At 49.6% G+C, this 21,857-nt stretch overlaps 2 protein-coding genes across 2 annotated transcripts in view; both read left to right on the top strand.

Moving 5' to 3' along the window:
- LOC147245617 (sodium- and chloride-dependent GABA transporter 2-like) overlaps nt 1–8,274 on the top strand; it is a 31,390-nt gene extending 23,116 nt beyond the window's left edge. The window contains exons 11-14 of the mRNA XM_086183972.1: nt 2,025–2,127; nt 7,003–7,103; nt 7,606–7,776; nt 7,901–8,274. Of these exons, the coding sequence (XP_086040098.1) occupies nt 2,025–2,127; nt 7,003–7,103; nt 7,606–7,776; nt 7,901–8,017 (492 nt within the window). The 3' untranslated portion in view covers nt 8,018–8,274. The remainder of the gene's footprint in view (nt 1–2,024; nt 2,128–7,002; nt 7,104–7,605; nt 7,777–7,900) is intronic.
- A 12,945-nt stretch (nt 8,275–21,219) lies between these two features.
- The window catches only part of LOC147245615 (sodium- and chloride-dependent GABA transporter 3-like), a 35,758-nt gene continuing 35,120 nt past the window's right edge, over nt 21,220–21,857 (top strand). Inside the window, exon 1 of the mRNA XM_086185269.1 lies at nt 21,220–21,358. Within this exon, the coding sequence (XP_086041395.1) occupies nt 21,229–21,358 (130 nt within the window). The 5' untranslated portion in view covers nt 21,220–21,228. The remainder of the gene's footprint in view (nt 21,359–21,857) is intronic.

Below are 21,857 nucleotides of genomic sequence, written 5' to 3'. Positions count from 1 at the left end.
AGAAAACAAACGGAAACAACCAGCTCGGACTTAAATACCTAGGGGGGGGGGGGGGTTAATCAGGGAATGGATTCAGCTGGTGTTTCCTGTGTGCCGCAGAGTGACTGACAAAGGGAGCAGCCAATCACCAACCAACAGGGGCGGAGCTCGGAACTGGGTCGAGAGAGGGAAATAGCACAGGAATGCTGGATCATAACAGAAGAGAGCCTTTAGGTCAGGAGACAAGGATGAGCTGAAGGCTGTGCAGAAGGAACTGAGGAGGAAGATCAGGGAAGGGAAAGCAGCCTACAGGAGGAAGATGGAGGATCAGCTGCAGCGAAGGAATGTCAGTGGAGTCTGGAGAGGCCTGAAAACCATCTCTGGACTCAAGGTACTGGACTCCCAAGCTGCAGGGGGTCAAAAGTAGGCGAATGACCTGAACATATTCTTCAATAGATTTGATCAGTTGTCTGCCCCTCCCCTAAACCAGTCCTCCATGCTGCAGCCCCCCCCCCCAGCAGCTCCTCTTCCTCCTCTTCCAGCTACTTCAGGCAGCCCCTCCCTCACCTCTCCCTCCCCCCTGCAACACTTAGCCCACAGCCGCCCCCCACTGCTCATCCCATCAATCCAGCACACTCCCCCACACCCTCCAGTACACAGCCCCCTGCTCTAACTTGTTCGTCACAACGACCCAGGTGATAAGCCAGCTCAAGAAGATCAAGGCAAAGAAGGCTGCAGGCCTGGATGGCATCAGCCGCAGACTCCTCAAGTCCTGTGCAGACCAGCTGAGATTATTGAACACATGTCAAACCTGAGTCTGAAGTTGGGGAGAGTGCCGCAGCTGTGAAAGACGTCATGCGTGGTTTTGGTACCCAAGACTCGGTACCCCAAGGACTTGAACAGCTTCAGGCCGGTGGCACGAACATCCCACCTGATGAAGACCCTGGAGTGACTAGTCCTTGGCCACCTCCACCCCCAGTGAGTCCGTCACTGGATGCGCTCCAGTTTGCATCATCATCATTGCACCATCATCATTGCACCATCCAGGAATTGGAGTGGATGACGCTGTCATCTTCCTCCAGCACCTCTCTCTCACCTGGAGAAACCTGGAACCACTGAGACAGTCATGTTTTTTTACTTTTCCAGTGCTTTCAACACCAGACAGCCTGCACTCCTGAGGGACAAGCTGGAGCACACCGGGGTGAACCATCACCTCACACACTGGACACTGGACCACCTCTCCAACCGTTCACAGTACGTGAGGACCAGGTACTGATTGTCTGACACGGTCATCTGCAGCACGGGGGCCCCGCAGGGAACGGTCCTGGCTCCATTCCTCTTCACCCTCTATACTGCAGACTTCTCCTACAACACACCCACCTGGCACCTGCAGGGGTTCTCTGATGACTCTGCTATCGTTGGACTCATCACAAATGGGGACGAAAGAGAGTACAGAGGACTGACGCAGGACTTCGTGGACTGGTGCCAGTGGAACCGCCTCCAGATCAACGCGGGGAAAACTAAAGAACTGGTGGTGGATTTTTCGCAGTCATGCACCCTGCCCTCGGACTTCAATGCCACCGTGTTGAGTTTCTCTGTGTGCTTTCAACTATGGCACCTGAAATGAAGCACACTGTTTTTAATTGGAGCCCATGTCATGGAATTGAGCATGTGGAAACACAGAGGAGGAAATGTGTCAGTGAAGATTCGAATCCAGGTCAGGATACCTCTGAAGTGCTGTGTCAGAGTCAACTGGACTGTTGTTTCCTTCAAGATGTTCCTCCTCTCAGGCAAAAGTTTCTTCAGTTCTCGGTCACTAGTGGGGAGTTGGACTATGACCCAGCACTGAAGACACTGGAGGACGTTACATTACAAGGCCAATCGCTCACAGCTGTTTGTGTCACCAAAGAAGTGCTCCTCAGCCTCTGGTGTAGAGTATGTGGTGACGCGTACCTACGCTGGAGGTTACAGCGTTTACTGTAAAATCAAGTCAGGTATCTATTTAAAGTGGCACAATGTTCATGTAACTGTTGTGTGTTTTCCAGGGTGGAATCTACCAGTTCCAAGTGGTTGACCGTTATGGTTTCAGTGGAGCATGTGTATTATTCATTTGTCTGGTCCAGTTGGTCGCAGTTGGCTGGGCCTTTGGTAAGTGGTTTTTATGAGAGTTTACATTTTCATTATCTAGCTGTGAATGGATGATGTAGGCAGATAGGAGGGTATGTAGGTTTAATCTCATGGCATTGAGTCGTAGAGGTTTGGCACAGAAACAAGACTACGGAGCAAAAATGCAAGAACTGGAACACAAAATGGGACCACAGCATCAAGTCTGACCCAGTTCAGGTTCAGGTTTGATCGAAAATTAGTATTTCTCTCATGTTTCTCCCCAGTTGTGTCTTGTGAGTGTAAAAAAAAAAAAGACCTGTAATGTTTGATTGCTCACTGTCATAAATTTGGACATTTTTGAATTATTGGTTCAACAGCAAGTGCTTGTACAAGTGAGTGCATCCAGATTGGTCTTTTGTGTGGTGGTGGTGTGACTGGTGAGCTGCTTAGGAGGGTGGCCCAAATACTGGAGATGAAGGAGGAGCCACTGTGGAGGCTGACTGTGAAGGCAGAACCGCTTTGGGGTCCAACAGAGAAAAACAATGGGATGAGGCTGTGGTGGCTTGGTCCGCCCAGCAGGAATCAGAGTTGACTGCAGCTGGGTCCATAGTTGGTTAGATCCCTCTGTCGTGTGGTGATGGCAGGACCCAAACACAGAGAGGAGGGGGGAAGGACTTCATGCAACCAACAATTTAATAAGCACCCTAATTAAAAGCTAAACTTAGAAACTAAACACAACAAGTCACAACTCTGGGAAACAAACAGTTGAGAAAACAAGTGAGGTGACGAGACATGATGAGGTATAGCATGAGGATCTGACGATCAGTGACTTGGACAACCAAACTCAAATGCACTCACCAGGGGCCTCATGTATCAATGCAGTTTACGCAAGAAAAACTTGCGTACGCCAGGATTGACTCTCACATTCAGATGTATCAACGTGAAAAGTGTGTCGATTCTTGCGCTGTTTCACGCAAACTCCAGAGGTGCTGTAGAAGTCGGCTGAAAGTCAATTCATATGTTGACTGCACTTTGGTCCATTGGCGACACCCTGTGGCAGTGTTTGGTTACTGACAGTATTTGACAACTGCACACACATCGGGCACAAAAAAGCCATCAACACAACCCCAAACACCTGTTGGCATTACTGAAGCAGCTATAAAAGAGTCTTCACAATTGTGTTGAATGTGCAACTTTCAACAATGGCAGCACTTTTTGGAGGCTGTGGCAAACGGTGCAATAAGGTGGGAGCGACATTTCAGGGAGTGGCAGGGTCTGCTGCACAATTCTGACGAGTGGCTGATGAGTCGTTCTGGCTACTGCGGGCCATCCTCCTGCAAATTTGTGGGGAGCTGCAACCGGTGCTCCAGCAAAGAACTGCCAGGAGCCAAGCTGTGCTAGTGCCGACACTGGTGCTGAGCACGCTCAGCTTCTTGGCCACTGGCTCCTTCCAGCGAGAGATAGCGGACCATTCCAGGGTGAGCCAGTCGACCCTCAGCCGGGCTCTGGGTGGTGGACCTGATTCTCCCGCAGGAACATTAAATTCCCTTACGGTGTGGTTGAACAGGTCAATATTGAAGCACAATTTGCAGCAAAAGCTGGATTCTCTATGTAATCGGAGCCATTGACTACACTCATGTTGCCATAAAAGCACCGCCACATGAGGAACACGCTTACGTTCATCGTAGGGGTTTCAGAGGTGCTGCCCTTTCCCTGACCCCCACCTGTCTGGCCGGCACTCCTCCGGAGGGCAGCTGTACACCGCTTGACCTCCACCTTGAGGTCTGACCACTTTTTTTTAAATCTCTGCAGGGGTGCGGTGCTCCGAACCGACGGCGTTCACCCTCTCAAACACTTATCCCAATCAAAATCTGCTGTTGCGCCTCCACCTCCCCGACCAGCACCTCCAGCTCGCACGCCTTGAATCTCTTTTTCATTAAATTGTTTTGCAAGCACAGACAGCGGAGACCCTATTTAAATGAATTTGTGGATTTATAGGTGGGTGTAACGGGGGCGGGCCCGGTCCTAATCTGTGCTCAATTCCAAGCTGATTGGGATGTACCAAGGAAACAAGCGTGGATTTGCTCGCACATATTGATACATCCGGATTTTTTTGTGCATACGCAAATTTCGCCATTCTTGCGACTGCAGTTTTTTAGTATGAGATCCACTCAAGTCTTGATACATGAGGCCCCTGATGATGAAATAAGAATAAAGTAGAGACCAGAAAGGCGGGAAGGAGCTGATAGGCTGAGAAACAGTAGGAGCAGGAATGTGACTGACAAGGGCTGATTAGGTGCAGCACTCATCAAGACTGACGAGCACACAAAGACACAGGAGGGATGAGCTTACAAAGTAAAACAAGAACTTAACATGGGCGTGGTGGTTGGGCTGGGGTTGGTCGCGGGCCTTGCTGTTGTGCGATGGATTGCTTGCTGGTGGTTTCACTAAGTCTGAGGTGCCCTGGACCATATCAGCATCTATGGAGTACTCAGCCCCTGTATGGAGGAAGATGAGGGTATGGCTGGTGGTGCCCTATAGCCTGAAACCGGCCTGCTCTGGGGGGGAGGGGGAGAACAGGGGATGGGTGGAGGGGATGGGTGGAGGGGATGGGGATCGAGGGGGGTAGCTCTCTACAGGGGCGGTGGGCATGGTCGTTGTGGTGGGCTGTGGTTGCCCCGCCTGAGTGTGGGGGTGTGGGTGGGTGTCGGCCCTGCCGCTGGTGGACCTCTTGGGGGGCTCTGGTCGGGTCTCGGGCCAGAGGGGCCCTATGCCCCTGGGCTCTGCTCATGCTGTGGGGGAGGGGGGTGCCTGACGGGACTGGAGTCCTCTCTGCCCCATCTCTCTGTGGGTTGCTTCCGGGTGGGGGTTGCTGCTCCTATGCTTTCCTACGGGTCCTGGCATGGGTTGGACTTGTGGCTGTTTCCTGGGGGGAGGGGTGGCCTGGGGCTCCCCGTGTCCTGGGGGTTTCTGGGTGCTCTGGTGGCCTGGTCCTGACCTACCTGCTATCCTGGACTGGGGGTGTGATGTCCTGGCCCCCCCACATCAGCTACAGCCAGCTACACACAGCATCCAAGACAAACCGCAGCACACACACATACACACACATACACACGTGTATACACACATACACGCATGCGGCGCACAACTGACCCATAAACACACACTCAGACATTTATCTAAAAATTATATTAAAACAAATGGTAACCCTGCACCGGAAATTCTGCAATCAATGTTTTTTCCTTTTTTTTTTTTTCTCCTCTCTGTTGATGTTGTTACATTTTCTTTGTTTGTTTGTTTGGTTTTTGTTTTTTTTCTGCTATTGTTGTGGTTGTTTTTGTCCCCCCCCCCTTGTCTTCCCTATCCTCTCCCTGTTCTCTCTTCCTATCCACTCCTGAGCCTAAGTCTGGTAGCTTTATCAATGAACCAACACCATTCCTAATAAAATTAAGCATAAATGGCAATAGGAGGAGTTTATCAGATTCCTCCTTTTCAGAGTAAAACTACTTCAGTACAGCAAGGCACCAGGAACATGGATGCTGCTTGCCCCAGCTACTGAACCAGACAGGTTAAAAAAAAAACAATTAAAAAACGTTAATTGTTTTAATAAATATTGTCACCTCACAGTTGACCAGACTGGCACATCCACTTAAAACCAGTGCAGAATCACTGACATTTTCCAGCAGCTGTGTTTCATGTCTCCTTCTGCTTGGTTGATGTGTGATGTGTGGCCCCTCCCTCGATGACAACTCCAATGGATGTATCTGATGGCTTTTTGATAGGAAATGATCAGAGCTGGGGTTAATATGAATGGTGCGAGGGATATAATAAAATGTTTAGGACTAAACTGTTGATCTGGATGTTCTGGACCTTGGGAATGTCAGCAGACTGTTTGGGGGAGTTTGATGACATCTGTAGGTTCAGAAGTACAACAGAACTCAAATGAGGTGATGAGAGAGGTGGGTGTGGTTTTCATTTAACCTGTGAATGTCCAACACAGCCTCACACAGACTTAAACTTCTGTCATAATTAGGTTTTTGTGTTTTTTGTTATAAATAAATGTACAAGATTATCATATCATTACCCTCTTAGAATAATAGTCATTATTTAAAATATTAAAAAAATGGAAACAAAATATCAAAAGGAGTTTATTTGGGGGGGGGGGACAAGTGACAGAGGCAATTATTTGATGAATGAGATGATATCAGCCCCAATTATGACTCAACATTAAAAAAAAGGATTTCAAGTTTTAGCATTTAAAAGACACAGAAGAAAAAAATATCAACTATCCAGAAAAATGAGTAAATGATAAAGGAAATGTTGTAAATTTTGAATTTATATTACATACAAACTTGTGTGCATGGTGGCGCAGTGGTTAGCACTGTGGCCAAAAGAAGTTTCTCGGCTCGAATCCAAAAACCAGCTGCCTAGTTTGAATGTTCTTCCCTTGTCAGTGCAAGTTCTCTTGCCCCTCCCACTCCAGAAACATGCAAATTAGTTGAACTGAAGACTTTCGAGTTTGGTTTTGTCTATATTGGGCCTGGGGTTTACTGTCAACTTGTCATAGGAGGCAAGAGGGGCTCCAGCCCCCCCCCCCCCCCCAAACAGGATAAGCAGCACAGTCAGTCGATGATGAAATCAGGATGGATCCCTGAACAGTTTATTCAAACTATGTCCATATAAGCACAAAGGAAATATATTGTCTTAAATATAAATCTTTTGTTTATCCATTGTTGCAATCAGTGATACTTTGGCTCGTCTCAAGGTTTTCCAGCTGTTCCCAGTTTTGTAGCTATGTACTAATCAGAGCCATTTCTGTGTTCACTACATGAGTGACAGGTCACTTCATCAACATGAGGAATCTTCTCCACCAGCAGGTTGGTAATTAGTTGCTAACTAGTTGTGGTTTTACTGCAGGAGCTGAACAGATGTGTGATGCAGTTGAAGAAATGACTGGACACAGACCGTGGTTTCTTTTCAGCCTGTGCTGGCGTTATTTCACCCCGCTGATCTGCATGGTGAGTTCACCATCACTCATGATGTCATCTTTGACTGTTTTCTCATACAAACCCTGCATTAAAGGCTCCTGCTAGCGTTGATTGCAGCTAAGCTAACTATGATGGTCTGGAGCTCTCTGGAGAGAGGAGATACTCCACATAGGGTTTCATCAGATCCTTGACTGGGGACACAGCTTGTGTGGTGGTTTTTGTGTTGTTGTGTCACTCAGTGACAGTCTTGTCCATCTTGTATTGCACACCGCCTTGTAAACACTGTGTACAGCAACTTCCTTTCACCGTATTTGAAAAAATTGGCAAAATAAATTTGATCTGTTTCTGGTAATCTCCTCTTTGCTCGTCCTTTCTGTTGGGGATCTGTAAGCTTGTTTGGGCACTAAATATCTGACAATTAGCAAATGTCCCAAACGGTTGGTGAGTTCCATTAAATTTGGAGACTTACCGGTGCTCATGTAACCTGTCTGTCCTCAGGACTGACAATTTGCTTTCTGTTTTCTCTTTCAAGATTTGTTTTATCTGCTCCTTTCTGGATCACAAGGCCCTCACAACCAGAGGGGGACATGTGTTCCCAGACTGGGTCCATTATCTAGGCTGGGCCATAGCTCTGTCCTCTGTTATTGCGGCACCTACTTGGGCGATTGGAAAGATCTGGCTGACTGAGGGCAGCCTCAGGGAGGTATGAGGACCCTGTTTGATTTGCTTTATTCTGACTCACTCGTGATCTTTCATCAAAACATTCATGGTATATAAAACATGGTACATAATGCTTCTGTAATACTTGTTTATTATGTCCTCAACAGCGTGTGTTTGTCCTCTGGCATCCTGTTAGACACCCCATTGGCCCTGAGTCAAATGAAGAACACCTCAATGAAACAGAGATGAATCTAATGCCAGCCTCTGACCCTGCAGGTGCATGAGTCAATAGTCCAGTTTGTCTACCTGGAAACAGCAAAAAAGAGCAGTGTGGTCTTTTTCAATTGTATTGTTTTAATTATCCATGTGACTTTTCTCTAGTTACATGTATCATTTACACATGGGAAGAGTGGTTATGTGATGTTCATGTGGTGCACTGTGTGGAGCCCAAGTAAAGCTTATAGAAGTATCGTTGTGAATCATTGTGCAGCTCAGCTTAAAGCATCAATGTCTTAATATATACATATTATTGAGGAATCATCCATAATAAAATGCTGTCTTAAAGATTTACATTATACTGAGTGTCTTTTTGAGGCCAGTTTTGTTGTGATTTGGAGAACTGGTAAATGTGATTGTGTTACCACTTTAAGGGTTTGTCTCTCACCTGAGGAAAAACAACCTGTACTTTATCTACGGTACTCCAAATACTTGCTAGTAATCCTGTACTGAAACAGCTTTAGAGGTCTCTGGAAATGCTCCCAGTGTCAATCTGTCTTGATTTCCTTCTCATCACGTTTGAACATATTTGATGAGATTTTGGTCTTCAATCATGTGTCATTGGTGTCATAGTACTTTCTTGCACACTGCATCCACTCATGAGGCTTTCCTCCTCTTCATCCTTGGTAACACCATCAAGATCATTCAGTTTTTTTTTTAGATTCATAAATGCCACTTGAGGAGAGAACCGGATGTTCTTCATGGCCAATGCTACGAATTAGTTATTAGGTCAGCGCAATACATGAGCATTTGTTCCACAGTAACTCACTAATCCTCTTACCGACAAAGTGATAGAATGAGACAAGACTTTGGGCCTAAATATTCCAGAAAAAAATGAATTCTTGGTCTCATCAAACACAATCAGGGACAACAAAGCCAGGTGAGAATGAAGAGACCTCCACATTGCCTGGGTCCAGGTGAGCTCTATGAGTCAGTTAATAGCTATAGCTCCTCGATACCACTCCACTGAAGATTCAACAGAACCATCTGCCGTCATCATCGTTGTTGTTGTCCTCCTCCTCTTATCTGGTTGGTCCAGGTCATGGGGGCAGCAGCCTCAGCAAGGAAGCCCAGACTCTCCTCTCCCAGCCACTTCCACCAGCTCTTTCGGGGGAATCCCGAGGCGTTCCCAGGCCAGCCAAGAGATATAATCCCTCCAGCCTGTCCTGGGTCGGCCTCCTCCCAGTCGGACGTGCATGGAAAACCTCCCTAGAGAGGTGTCCAGGAGACGTCCTCACCAGATGCCCGAACCACCTCCACTGACTCCTCTACATGGAGGAGCAGTAGCTCTACTCTGAGTCCCTCCTGAGTGATTGAGCTTCTCACCCTGTCTCTAAGGGAGAGCCCAGCCTCCCTGAGAAGGAAACTCATTTCGGCCACTTGTATTCAGGATCTTGTTCTTTCAGTCATTACCCAGAGCTCATGACCACAGGTGAGGGTTGGAACGTAGATTGATCGTTACATCGGGACCCTCGCCTTTTGGCTAAGCTCCATCTTTACCACAACAGATTGGTTTAGCACTAGCATCACTGCAGACACTGCCCCAGTCCGCCTCTCAATCTACCACTCCATCCTACCTTCACTCACAAACATGACCCCGAGATACGTAAATTCCTCCACCTGAGGTAGGACCTCCCCCTTGACCTGAAGTGGGCCATCCATCCATCCATCCATCGTCTTCCGCTTGTTCCTATTAAGGGTTGCGGGGCTGTAGCCTATCCCAGTAGCAACGGGAGGCGGAGTTCACCCTGGACAGGTCGCCAGTCCCTCGCAGGGCCAACATATAGAGACAAAGAACCATTCACACTCACAGTCACACCTACGGTCAATTTAGAGGACCAATCAGCCTAGTCCCCAATTGCATGTCTTTGGACGGTGGTAAAAAGCCGGAGTACTGGAGAGCACCCACGCAGGCACTGGGAGAACATAAACGTCCACACAGAAAGATCTCATGCCCAAGCCGGGACTCAAACCCGGAACCTTCTTGCTGTAAAGCAACAGTGCTAACCACTGCACCACCGTGCCACCTGCCCTGGAGTGGTCAAACCAACCTTTTCTGGCTAATTACAATGGCCTCAGACTTGGAAGTGCTGATTCTCATCCCAGCCACTTCTCATTCGGCTGGGAACTGTCCCAGCAAGAGCTGGAGGTCATGACTTGATGGAGCTAAGAGGAACACATCATCCAAGAAAAGCAGAGACGACATCCTCCCACCTCACCAAACTCGACCCCCTCCACCAGCCGGCTGCGCCTAGAAATTCTGTCCATAAAAGTTATGAACAGAACGGTTAACAAAGGGCAGCCTTGGCGGAGTCCAACCCTCACTGGGAAAAGGTCTGACTAACTGCTGGCAACACGAACCAGACTCTCACTCCTCCAGTAGAAAGACTGAACGGCCCTTTGTAAGGGGCCATCCACCTCATACTCCCGGAGTACCCCCCATAGGGTGCTCCTGGGAACACGGTCATAAGCCTTCTCCAGATCCACAAAACACATGTGGACTGGTTAGGCAAACTCCCATGCTCCCTCCAGCACCCTAGCAAGGGTGAAGAGCTGATCCACGGTTCCACGACTAGGACGAAAACCAAACTGCTCCTCTTCAATCTGAGGTTCGACTATGGCCCTGACCCTCCTCGCCAGTACCCTGGTGTACACTCTTCAAGGGAGGATGAGGAGTGTGATTCCACGATAGCTGGAAGACACCCTCTGGTCCCCTTTCTTAAGAATGGGGACCACCATCGGGGTCTTCCACTCCAAAGGCACCACCCCGATGTCCACACAATGTTGCAGGGACGTGACAAGCACGACAGCCTTACAACATACAGAGCCTTGAGATACCAAGTCGGCTCACATCCACCCCCGGAGTTCTCACTGTAGTTTCTTCACTTCCTCTGCGATTTCTGCCTCAGAGATTGGACAAACCCCCCCCCCCCCCCCGTACTCTCCCAACTCTGTTTCCTCCTTGGACTACATGTTGGTGGGATTGAGGAGTTCCTCAAAGTATTCCTTCCACCATCCAATTATCTCCACAGCTGACATCAGCAGCCTCCCACCCCCACTGTATACAGTGTGAGCAAGTTGCTGCCTTCCTCTCCTGAGGCGACGGACAGTTGCCAGAAACTTTTTCTCCAAGGCCTCACTGAACTCCTCCCACACCAGAGTTTTGCCTCGGCGACCACCATGGCTGCACACTGCTTGGCCTGCTGGTACACGTCACTTGCCTCTGGAGACCCACAGACCAACTACGCCCTGCAGGCCTCTTTCTTCAGCCTGATGGTTCCCCTCACCTCTGGTGCCCACCAGCGGGTTCAAGGATTACCGCTGCGACTGGCCCCAGCAGCCGCCTCGACAATGGCAGAGCGGAACGTGGCCCATCCAGACTCAATGTCCCCCACTGCCCCTGTGATGTGGTCAAAGCTCTGCCGGAAGTGGGAGTTGAAGATCATTCTGACAGGTTCTTCTGACAGGTGGTCTCAGCAAACACTAACTACTTGTTTGGGCCTTCCAGATCTGCGGAGTGTCTTCCCCTGCCACCTGATCTAACTCACCACCAGATGGTGATCAGTTGACAGCTCAGCTCCTCTCTTCACCTGAGTGTCCAGAAAATGCAGTCGCAGGTCAGATGATACGACTATAAAATCAATCATAGACCTGTGACCTAGGATGTCCTGCTGCCACGTGCACAGATGAACCTCCTTATGTTCGAACATGGTGTTAGTTAAGGTCAAACTGTGACTTGCACTGAAGTCCAATAACTAACTGCACACCACTCAAGTTCAGGTCAGGCCTGCTATTCCTCCCAATCACGCCCCTCCAGGTCACGCTGTCATTGCCCACGTGAGCATTGAATTCCCCCAGTAGGACAATGGAATCCTCAGTCGGGGCACCATTCAGCACCCTTCCTAGGGACTCCAAAAAGGGTAGGTGTTCTGAATTGCTGTTCGGCGCATATGCGCAGAAAACAGTCAAAACCAATTCCCCGACTCAAAGGCACAGGGAAACAACCCTTTCTTCCACCAGGGTAAACCCCAACATTCACCCCAGCCGTTCACCTCTCACCCGGAGCAATTCCAGCAAGGGCAAGAGTCCAACCCCTCTCAAGGACCTGGGTTCTAGAACCGAAGCTATGTGTCAAGGTGATGCTGATTTTAACTAGCTGGTAACACTCAACCTCTTCCACCAGCTCCAGCTCCAGAGAGGTGACATTCCATGTCCCATAAGCCAGCTTCCATGTCTGAGAATCAGACAGCCAAGACCCCCGCCTCGGTCTGCTGCCCAAACCACAATGCACGGGACCCTTCTGGTTCCTCCTGCAGGTGGTGGGTCAACGAGGGGAACAATTGTCTTCACCAAAAATCTTGAGAGCAGGTAGAGATGCAAACACATGGGTATCAAATATCATTTTTTTACAGTCCATTGTAAATGAGGGGAAAGTGAGTCTGGTATATTGCAGTACTGAAGAGATGGTGGCAGACGTCATGAGCAAACCTGTCATTAAACTAAAACTGAAAAGGTTTGCTGGTGTTATGTTTGGTGTCTGAAAGCGTGGAAGAGGTCCACATCTGTGTTTTATTGTGTCTTATTTCTGTTTGGATGACTGCAACCTGAGCACAAGTGGGGGTGTTCAGACATTCTTTGACATTGTGTACTCAGTTGCCAGATTGCGCTGCTGTTTACTGAGGTGCAGTATTTTGTTTTCGCCACAGTGAGGAGCATGCATTTAGGCCATGTGCAGTAATGTTCAGTTAGTCAGAGGTCTGAGTTCATTCCTTCTGTGTCTGGGGAAAATGTGAGGTCTCATTTAAACACGCCAAAGAGGCTAAGGATAATTATTGCATCTGTCCTGTTATTCCCTCGCATTCAAAGCTGGTGAGACTGCAAACCTCAACAATTAGTCAAGTCAATTTTATTTCTATAGCGCCAAATCACAACAAAAGTTATCTCATGACACTTTACAGGTAGAGCAGGTCTAGTACCACACTCCTTCAATGAATTTACACCCAACAATTCTCCATGAGCAAGCACATCCTGCAACAGCGGCGACGAAAACCATCCTTTTAACAGGCAGGAACGTCGAGCAGATCCAGGATCAGTGGGGACGGAGAGAGAGCAGGAGAGCAGGACAGAGACAAAGACAGAGAATGGAGGAAGACAGAGGGACAGAAGGAAAGAGTGGGACACAGATAAAGAGAGAGAGAAAGGAGGAGAGACTGATGGACAGATGAGGACGTGAGCAGGTGGAGCTACGGGTGGCAGATGGAGCCTCTTCAGGTCTGGAGCCTGCTCCAGCAGCACCAGGATCTGGGATGAGGGGAGAAGAAGAAGAGTTAGTAACACCTATGAGGACAGGAGGAGGAGAGAGAAGCCCAGTGCATCATGGGAGATCTCCAGCAGTGTGAGCCTATAGCAGCAGAAGAAAGCAGTCCTCTAAATTTGTTTAATGTGGGCATTAAAGAATTTCTCCTTGGAGATTAATAAAGTATCTATCTATCTATCTATCTATCTAACTGAAGGACAGATCCTGATCGAAAAGAACTCCTAGTGCGGCAAGGCGAGCGGTGGGGAACAGTTGCCGACAACGCCACCTGGGGGCTTTCACCCCAGGATATAAACAAAATTTGAAAAATGACCAGGCTTCCGATTGAACAAGGCACACAGTTCGAGTACCACAGGACGGGACCGTGATTCCGAACAATAAAATTACTTTTATTACAAAATAGTTGAAAATGAGCAAAAGACTAAATAAAGACCAATGAACAGAGTGCAAGAGGAATTACCGCAAGGAAAAGGGGACAGGGCTGGGGCTTACCACGACAGCGGTAATCAAAAAAAAAACTACACTGCACCCGTGACACAGCAAACCAAAATAAACGTGAAAAAGGAACCACCACCAGGGGGACCGCTGCCACTCTGGGCCCTCAACACCTGTCAAAAGAAAAGAAAAGAACACCATTAAAAACATGAAACCACGGCAACCCTCACACACTAAATAATATTGCTACCCCAATAACTCAACAGAAACTATTTTAAATCCAAATGATCAAAATGGGGAGCAAAAGGCAATAATAATAATAATAATAATAAAGGTTCGTCTTCGTCTTCGTCTTCGTTGTCCTCCGCTTCATCCGGTGGGTCCGGATCGTGGGGGCAGCAGTCTCAGCAAGGAAGCCCAGACTGCCCTCTCCCCAGCCACTTCAACCAGCTCTTCCGGGAGGATCCCGAGGCGTTCCCAGGCCAGCCGAGAGATATAATCCCTCCACCGTGTCCTGGGTCGGCCTCGAGGCCTCCTCCCAGTTGGACATGCCTGGAAAACCTCCAGAGGGAGGCGCCCAGGAGGCATCCTCACCAGATGCCCGAACCACCTCAACTGGCTCCTCTCGACATGGAGGAGCAGCGGTTCTACTTTGAGTCCCTCCCAAATGACTGAGCTTCTCACCCTATCTCAAAGGGAGAGCCCAGCCACCCTGCGGAGGAAACTCATTTCAGCCGCTTGTATTCGCGATCTTGTTCTTTCGGTCATTACCCAAAGCTCATGACCATAGGTGAGGATTGGAATGTAGATTGACCGGTAAATTGAGAGCCTCGCCTTTTGGCTAAGCTCCCTCTTCACCACAACAGACTGGTTTAGCAACCGCAAGACTGCGGATGCCGCCCCAATCCGCCTGTCAATCTCCCGCTCCATCTTACCCTCACTCGTGAACAAGACCCCAAGATACTTAAACTCCTTCACCTGAGGTAAGACCTCCCCCCCCGACCCGGAGTGGGCAAACCACCCTTTTCCGGCTGAGGACCATGGCCTCAGACTTGGAGGTGCTGATTCTCATCCCAGCCGCTTCACATTCGGCTGCAAACTGTCCCAGCAAGAGCTGGAGGTCGTGGCCCGTGGCGCTAAGAAGACTACGTCATCCGCAAACAGCAAAGACGACATCCTCCCGCCACCAAACTCAACCCCCTCCACCACCCGGCTGCGCCTAGAAATTCTGTCCATAAAAGTTATGAACAGAACCGGTGACAAAGGACAGCCTTGGCGGAGTCCAACCCTCACTGGGAACAAGTTCGACTTACTACCGGCCACACGGACCAGACTCTCACTCCTCCGGTAGAATGACCGAATGGCCCTTTGTAAAGGGCCATCCACCCCGTACTCCTGGAGTACCCCCCACAGTATGCTCCTGGGAACACGGTCGTAAGCCTTCTCCAAGTCCACAAAGCACATGTGGACTGGTTGGGCAAACTCCCATGCCCCCTCCAGCACCCTAGCAAGGGTGAAGAGCTGATCCATGGTTCCACGGCCAGGACGAAAACCACACTGCTCCTCCTCAATCTGAGGTTCGACTATCGCCCTGACCCTCCTCTCCAGTACCCTGGCGTAGACCTTACCAGGGAAGCTGAGAAGTGTGATCCCCCGATAGTTGGAACACACCCTCTGGTCCCCTTTCTTAAAGACGGTGACCACCACCCCGGTCTGCCACTCCAAAGGCACTTCCCCCGATGTCCACGCAATGTTGCAGAGACGTGTCAGCCAAGACAGCCCCACTACATCCAGAGCCTTGAGATACCCAGGGTGGATCTCATCCACCCCCGGGGCTCTGCCACCGCGGAGTTGTTTAACTGCCTTGGCGACTTCTGCCCCAGAGATTGGACGACCCCCACCCCCCCCCCCCCCAAGCACTCCCCAGACTCTGTCTCCTCCACGGAGTACGTGCTGGTGGGATTGAGGAGTTCCTCAAAGTATTCCTTCCACCGCCCAATTATCTCCCCAGTTGACGTCAGCAGCCTCCCACCCCCACTGTAAACAGTGTGGGCAAGTTGCCGCCTTCCCCCCCTGAGGCGACGGACGGTTTACCAGAACCGTTCTCCATGGCCTCACCGAACTCTTCCCACGCCAGAGTTTTTGCTTTGGCGACCACCACAGCTGCACACCGTTTGGCCTGCCGGTACTGGTCAGCTGTCTCTTGAGACCCACAGGCCAGCCATGCCCTGTAAGCCTCCTTCTTCAGCCTGACGGCTCCCCTCACCTCTGGTGTCCACCAGCGGGTTCGAGGATTACCCCCGCGGCTGGCCCCAGCAGCCTTGCGGCCACAGCTCACAGCAGCCGCCTCGACAATGGCAGAGCGGAACATGGCCCATTCGGACTCAATGTCCCTCACTACCCCCGTGATGTGATCAAAGCTCTGCCGGAGGTGGGAGTTAAAGATCGTTCTGACTGGTTCTTCTGCCAGGCGTTCCCAACAAACCCTCACTACTCGTTTGGGCCTGCCAGGTCTGCGCAGCATTTTCCCCTGCCATCTGATCCAACTCACCACCAGGTGGTGATCAGTTGACAGCTCAGCTCCTCTCTTCACCCGAGTGTCCAGAACATGCGGTCGCAGGTCAAATGATACGACTATAAAATCGATCATAGACCTGCGACCTAGGATGTCCTGGTGCCATGTGCACCGGTGGGCATCCTAATGCTCGAACATGGTGTTCGTTATGGCCAAACTGCGACTTGCACAGAAGTCCAATAACTGAACACCACTCGGGTTCAGGTCGGGCCTGCCGTTCCTCCCAATCACACCTCTCCAGGTCATGCTGTCGTTGCCCACGTGAGCGTTGAAGTCTCCCAGTAGGACAATGGAGTCCCCAGCCGGGGCACCATCCAGTACCCTTCCCAAGGACTCCAAAAAGGGTAGGTACTCTGAACTAGTGTTCGGCGCATATGCGCAGACCACAGTCAGGACCCGTTCCCCGACCCGAAGGCGCAGGGAAGCAACCCTTTCGTCCACAGGGGTAAACCCCAACGTACAGGCAGAGAGTCGAGGGGCAACCAAAAAGCCCACCCCCGCCCTCCGCCTCTCACCCGGAGCAACTCCAGCAAAAGAGAAAGTCCAACCCCTCTCAAGGACTCGGGTTCTGGACCCAGAGCTATGTGTCGAGGTGAGGCCGACTATATCTAGCCGGTAACGCTCAACCTCTTCCACCAGCTCCAGCTCCTTCCCCACCAGAGAGGTAACGTTCCATGTCCCAAAAGCCAGCTTCCATGTCTGTGGTTCAGACAGCCGAGGCACCCGCCTGAAACTGCCACCCAAACCACATTGCACCGGACCCCTCCGGTTCCCCTGATGAGTGGTGAGTCCAAGGGAGGACGTGCCTGTGTCTCCTCTTCGGGCTGGGCCCGGCCGGGCCCCACGGACCAAGGGCCGGCCACCAGGCGCTCGCCTTCGAGCCCACACCCTGGGCCTGGCTCCAGGGCGGGGCCCCGGTGCCCCTCCGGGCAGGGTACATGTAGCACTTGCTGGTTTTTCCATGAAGGGTCTGTTGAACCGTTCTTTGTCTGGCCCTTCGCCTAGGACCAGTCTGCCTTGGGTGACCCTACCAGGGGCAAAATGCCCCCGACAGCATAGCTCCTAGGGTCACTAGGGCACTCAAACTCCTCCACCACGGTAAGGTGACGGTTCCAGGAGGAGATAATAAAGGTTCTAAACACTAAATCAAATGTAACCCACAAAAACTAACAGTAACAATTCAAAGAAAGAAATAACAAATAGAAAAGGAATAAACTCAAATAATTAAGGAAATGTCTGCCCCTTTAATTAAAACTCGTCTCCAAGGGGGATGGCTCAGCGTCGATGAGGGTTGGGATGCCCTCTCGGTCCACATTGAGGCTCTGACAAAGGCCGTAGTGCACAGCTTTAACCGCCGTTACTGGAATCAGAGACGTTATGAGCCAAATCAGCAAGAATCCACACTGAAGACGAGGAGAAGAAAAGAAGAAGAGGAAGAACCAAAACAGCAGCGAGGCTCACAGCGGCAATTGACGGCCGCGCACTGGAAAATAAACAAGTTAACCTAATTAAAATGTGGATGAAGGACATTACAGAATAACGAAAGCTAAGAATAAACATTTCCTACTGGAGAGCAGAATCGTGGCGTCAGACGAGGCAGGAGGAGGAAGCCCGCAGCCCAGACTACACAAACGATGGCCGGGAGAGGATAATCAGAACACCACGGAACATCGGCAGCTTGATATAAAAGGCAGACAACTACGCGTCTTACCCACAGAAAGCATAGCACGCACACACCGGCCCAAGGGAGACAGCCCAGCTCCCGGTAACACCACACCGCTGGACGGAGCAAAACTGGAGTAAACACGGGGCCCATGACACTGAATAAATTGAGCAGAGCAAGCATGCATACCTTTGTTTGTAACCGATCTGCTGACCAGCAAGACGCCACCACGCACGGCTGTCGGCTCCGTAAAGGAGGGAGAGGAAGCGGAAAAGGACGGAGAAGGGTCCGACCAGGCCTATTTATAGGCGACCACTCACTATCGTCTGCCACACTGCCCCTCACGGTGGGGAGTGTAGCGCCATCCTGCCACACTAGGTTCCTTACGGTCGTGCTGGGGGCCAAGGTAATTCCTTCCAGGGTACCTATCTCATTAGATAGATGTTTTGGACCTAGGACGATGACTTCGGTTTTATCAGAGTTTAATAAAAGGAAATTATGGGTCATCCAAGTTTTTATCTCCTTTAGACAGGCCTCCAGTTTAGTCAGCTGATTTATTTCATGTGGATTTATTGATAAGTACAGCTGTGTGTCGTCAGCATAGCAGTGAACATTCATTGTGTGTTTCCTATTGATGTGACCGAGAGGAAGCAGATAAAGGGTGAAGATGATTGGTCCAAGCACAGATTGTTCGGGTTGGGACTCGGCTAGAGCGGTCGCACTCCTCCTCTCTCTTCCTCCACCTCTCCTTTTTCTGTCTGTCCCATTCTGTCTCAACTTCTTTCCAACGCAGCTGTGAGCTCTCCACCTAAAACTAATCATGGAATAATCAGCTGGTCTCTCAACCCTATTGACACCATATTTTCGCCAAGGAAATCAGGATGGGAGGAGCCTGCCTGCCCTCATGGAACCCACCCTGCGGGATGCGTCTTTGATTCCTGGGGGAGATGGCGTGTGGTGTGCTTGATGCCACAAAAGAAGAAGGGTTTCATTCCTGCTACTTTAAAGGACTGTGGAACGGAACCAGATACCAGCGCCACATTGATCATATCTAAGAGGGAGGGGCTAACGAGGGTAGAGAATCCTTAAGTAGCTTGGTTGGGATGGGGTCTCGGAGACAGGTGGAGGTTTAGAGGAGGACATTATTGAACTGAGCTCATGAAGGCTGATGGGAGAAAAACTATCCAAGTGTGTGTCTGGTCCTCCAGCTGCCTCTAAGGTTCTGGGTTCTAGGAGCCATGTTGTCAGCTGATTGCAGCAGGAGAAGAAGTTTCTCTCTCATCAGGAGAATTTTGTCTTTAAAGAAGTCCATGAACTCTTTGCTGCCCAGGGAAACAGGACTACTTGGTTCAGTAGAGCTGTGGCTCTCTGTCAGTCTGGCTCCAGGACTGAAGAGGAACCTGGGTTGTTCTTGTGTTCCTCTATTAGTGCTGAGTAGTCGACTGCTCTGGCTCTACCAAGGGCTTTCTTCTAGGTTCTAAGGCCATCTTGCCAGACTCCATGTGACTCCTCCAGTTTGGAGCAGCGCCATCTTCTCTCCAGTTTCTGGGTTTCTTGTTGAAGCTGTCAGGTTCCAGAACCGTACCAATGTTCTTGTTTCCTTGGATTCATAGTTTTCTGTTTTAGTGGGCCAGTAGAGTCCAGAGTTGTTGCTGAGGTGCCTGCTGCTCTATGGATAAAATGATCAGTTTGGGAGGGACTAAGGTGGACAACAGCGTCCTCTGTTACAGTGGGACATGACACTGAATTTAGCACCAATGGAACCACTTCCTTAAATCCAGGTGTGGCCTGATCAGACAAACATCTGGACACTACAGTTTTCCTGAGTGGAGTGTAGTTGATCAGTCCAAATTCCAAAGTGACTGATTGGTGGTCTGATAAAAGCGTTCTGTGGAAACACAACCAGATGTTCAGCTTCAGTTCCACATATTAGGAGGGGGTGGAGGTGTGGTGAGAATGAGAAAAACAATTCACTCACTTCTTTTTGTGTGTTGTGTCTTTTTGTGTGTTTTGGTTGTAATTTTTCATGGTGTTCCAGTTTAGTTGAATGTGGAAAACAGTAAGTAATCTTGGTTTCTTTTTTGTGACCAGAAGTAGCTGAAGTTGTTTATCATGAAGTGCATGGTAGTGGGATGTATTATCCAGACAACGTCACCCTGGCATCAATGGCTTGCTGATGGGAGACCTGCAGCGATGCAAGCAGTGGTTGTTGGCCGTGGGACTTCTCGACTCAAACATCAATCCACCTCATAATAAAGAGTTTGCCGCAAGCATTTTCTCGACAGTGACTATGTTGATAAGAGAGAGTCCATTGATGAAGAAGAATTCTGTTCCCTGGGTCTTCCCCAGTTGCACTGATTCAGCTGTACAGGAAAGCTAACTAGCAGCTGACAGATGTTTGCTAATGAATGTGAGCCAGGGCCTGAGAGCCTGTGTGTCCTGAGTGTTTGTGGATACCCTGTGACCACTTGATGGACCTCTGCTTGTGTGGCTCCTGCAGTCTCTCACTCATGCAGTTCCTGTTGTGTATATTCCAGTTGAAGTTCATAAGGTTCTACATAGTTGGGTTCTTCCTCCAGTTCTAAAATCACTCTCGGAATCAGCAGGAGACATGATCTGTTGTGTTTTCATGCTCAAAGTTTTGCATAAAAGTAAATTTGCTCACAAACTCCTGAGTTTGTTTACTCCAGCAAGGACCTGCTGGTGAGTGGAGCAAAATCAAGTCAACTCAAGTCAGTTTTATTTATATAGCACCAAAGTCTCTCATGACACTTTACAAGTAGGATAGTTAAGTGTGGGGAGGCTTGATGAGAAAGTCAGAGCAGGTAAGGTAATTGAAGGCAGGAACTGGAATGAAAAAACAAGTTCCAACTTCAAAATAAAACAGGAAGCACTAACCACAATATCTTAAATGGGATGTTCCACTTCCTGCCTGATAACCACACCTACTTTTCTTTGAAAATGATTATTACACAAAAACTAAGCATGGAAATAACAAACAAAGCCTGGCCCTTTTGTTATTTAATCTGGAAATATCAAGGTATCAGAGAAAAAGCAACCCTATTTCACAGCAACTGTGGCACGAGTCTCCCTCCAGGTATTGTATCAGTCAACACTGAATACGCTGCACTTGGAGCTCCAGCGGTGCCCCGGGGCCAAACACAGCCAGACATCAGGCTGACAGAGGTGAGAAGCGACGACTGATCAGAGGACTGAGGAGGGAACAGACATGGAGAGCAAAGTGGAAAAGAGGCAACACTGGAGCAAGAAGAGGGAGTATATTCTGGCAGCAGCAGGCAATGTGGTGGGCCTGGGGAACGTGTGGAGGTTCCCCTATCTGTGCTATAAGAACGGAGGAGGTGAGCTGCAGCACACACGGAACTCACTAATGAGACGATTTCATGAAAACCCACATGAGCTGACTACAGGTAAAAGTTACCATCTGTTCTTAGTTTCTCTGTTACGTCTTTTACAAACAGTTTTACATTCATTAGAAGGAAAGGATTTGACCCCTGCAGCAGTTGGAGTGTGGTCATGGTCAACATGGTGCCCATGTGGACTCAGTATATACAGGAGATGGGCTTCATGTCTGCAGCAGCGTCTCTGGCTAAATCCTGGATTCATCAAGTCCCACGTGTCCTTAGCAGCACTTTGATGTGTTCCATCATTCACTCGCTGATGGGGGATGCTGCCATGCTAGTGGCCAACCAGCTCACCAGGAGCAGCCTGGAGTTCAGAGTCTTCCTCACCATACTGGGACTCTGTCTCTGGAACCAGTAACATCACCATTACTGGATCATCACTCTGTTCAAATAGTGGACGCTAACACCCTCACTGTTCTATCCCGATGGCTACTGG

This window comes from Aulostomus chinensis, chromosome 18, assembly GCF_037954235.1.
Source record: "Aulostomus chinensis isolate RoL2024-O1b breed Wild chromosome 18, RoL_Achi_v1.0, whole genome shotgun sequence".
NCBI lineage: Eukaryota > Metazoa > Chordata > Actinopteri > Syngnathiformes > Aulostomidae > Aulostomus > Aulostomus chinensis.
Note: the sequence above shows the minus strand (reverse complement) of the source record. Positions and strands in the feature narration are given on the sequence as shown.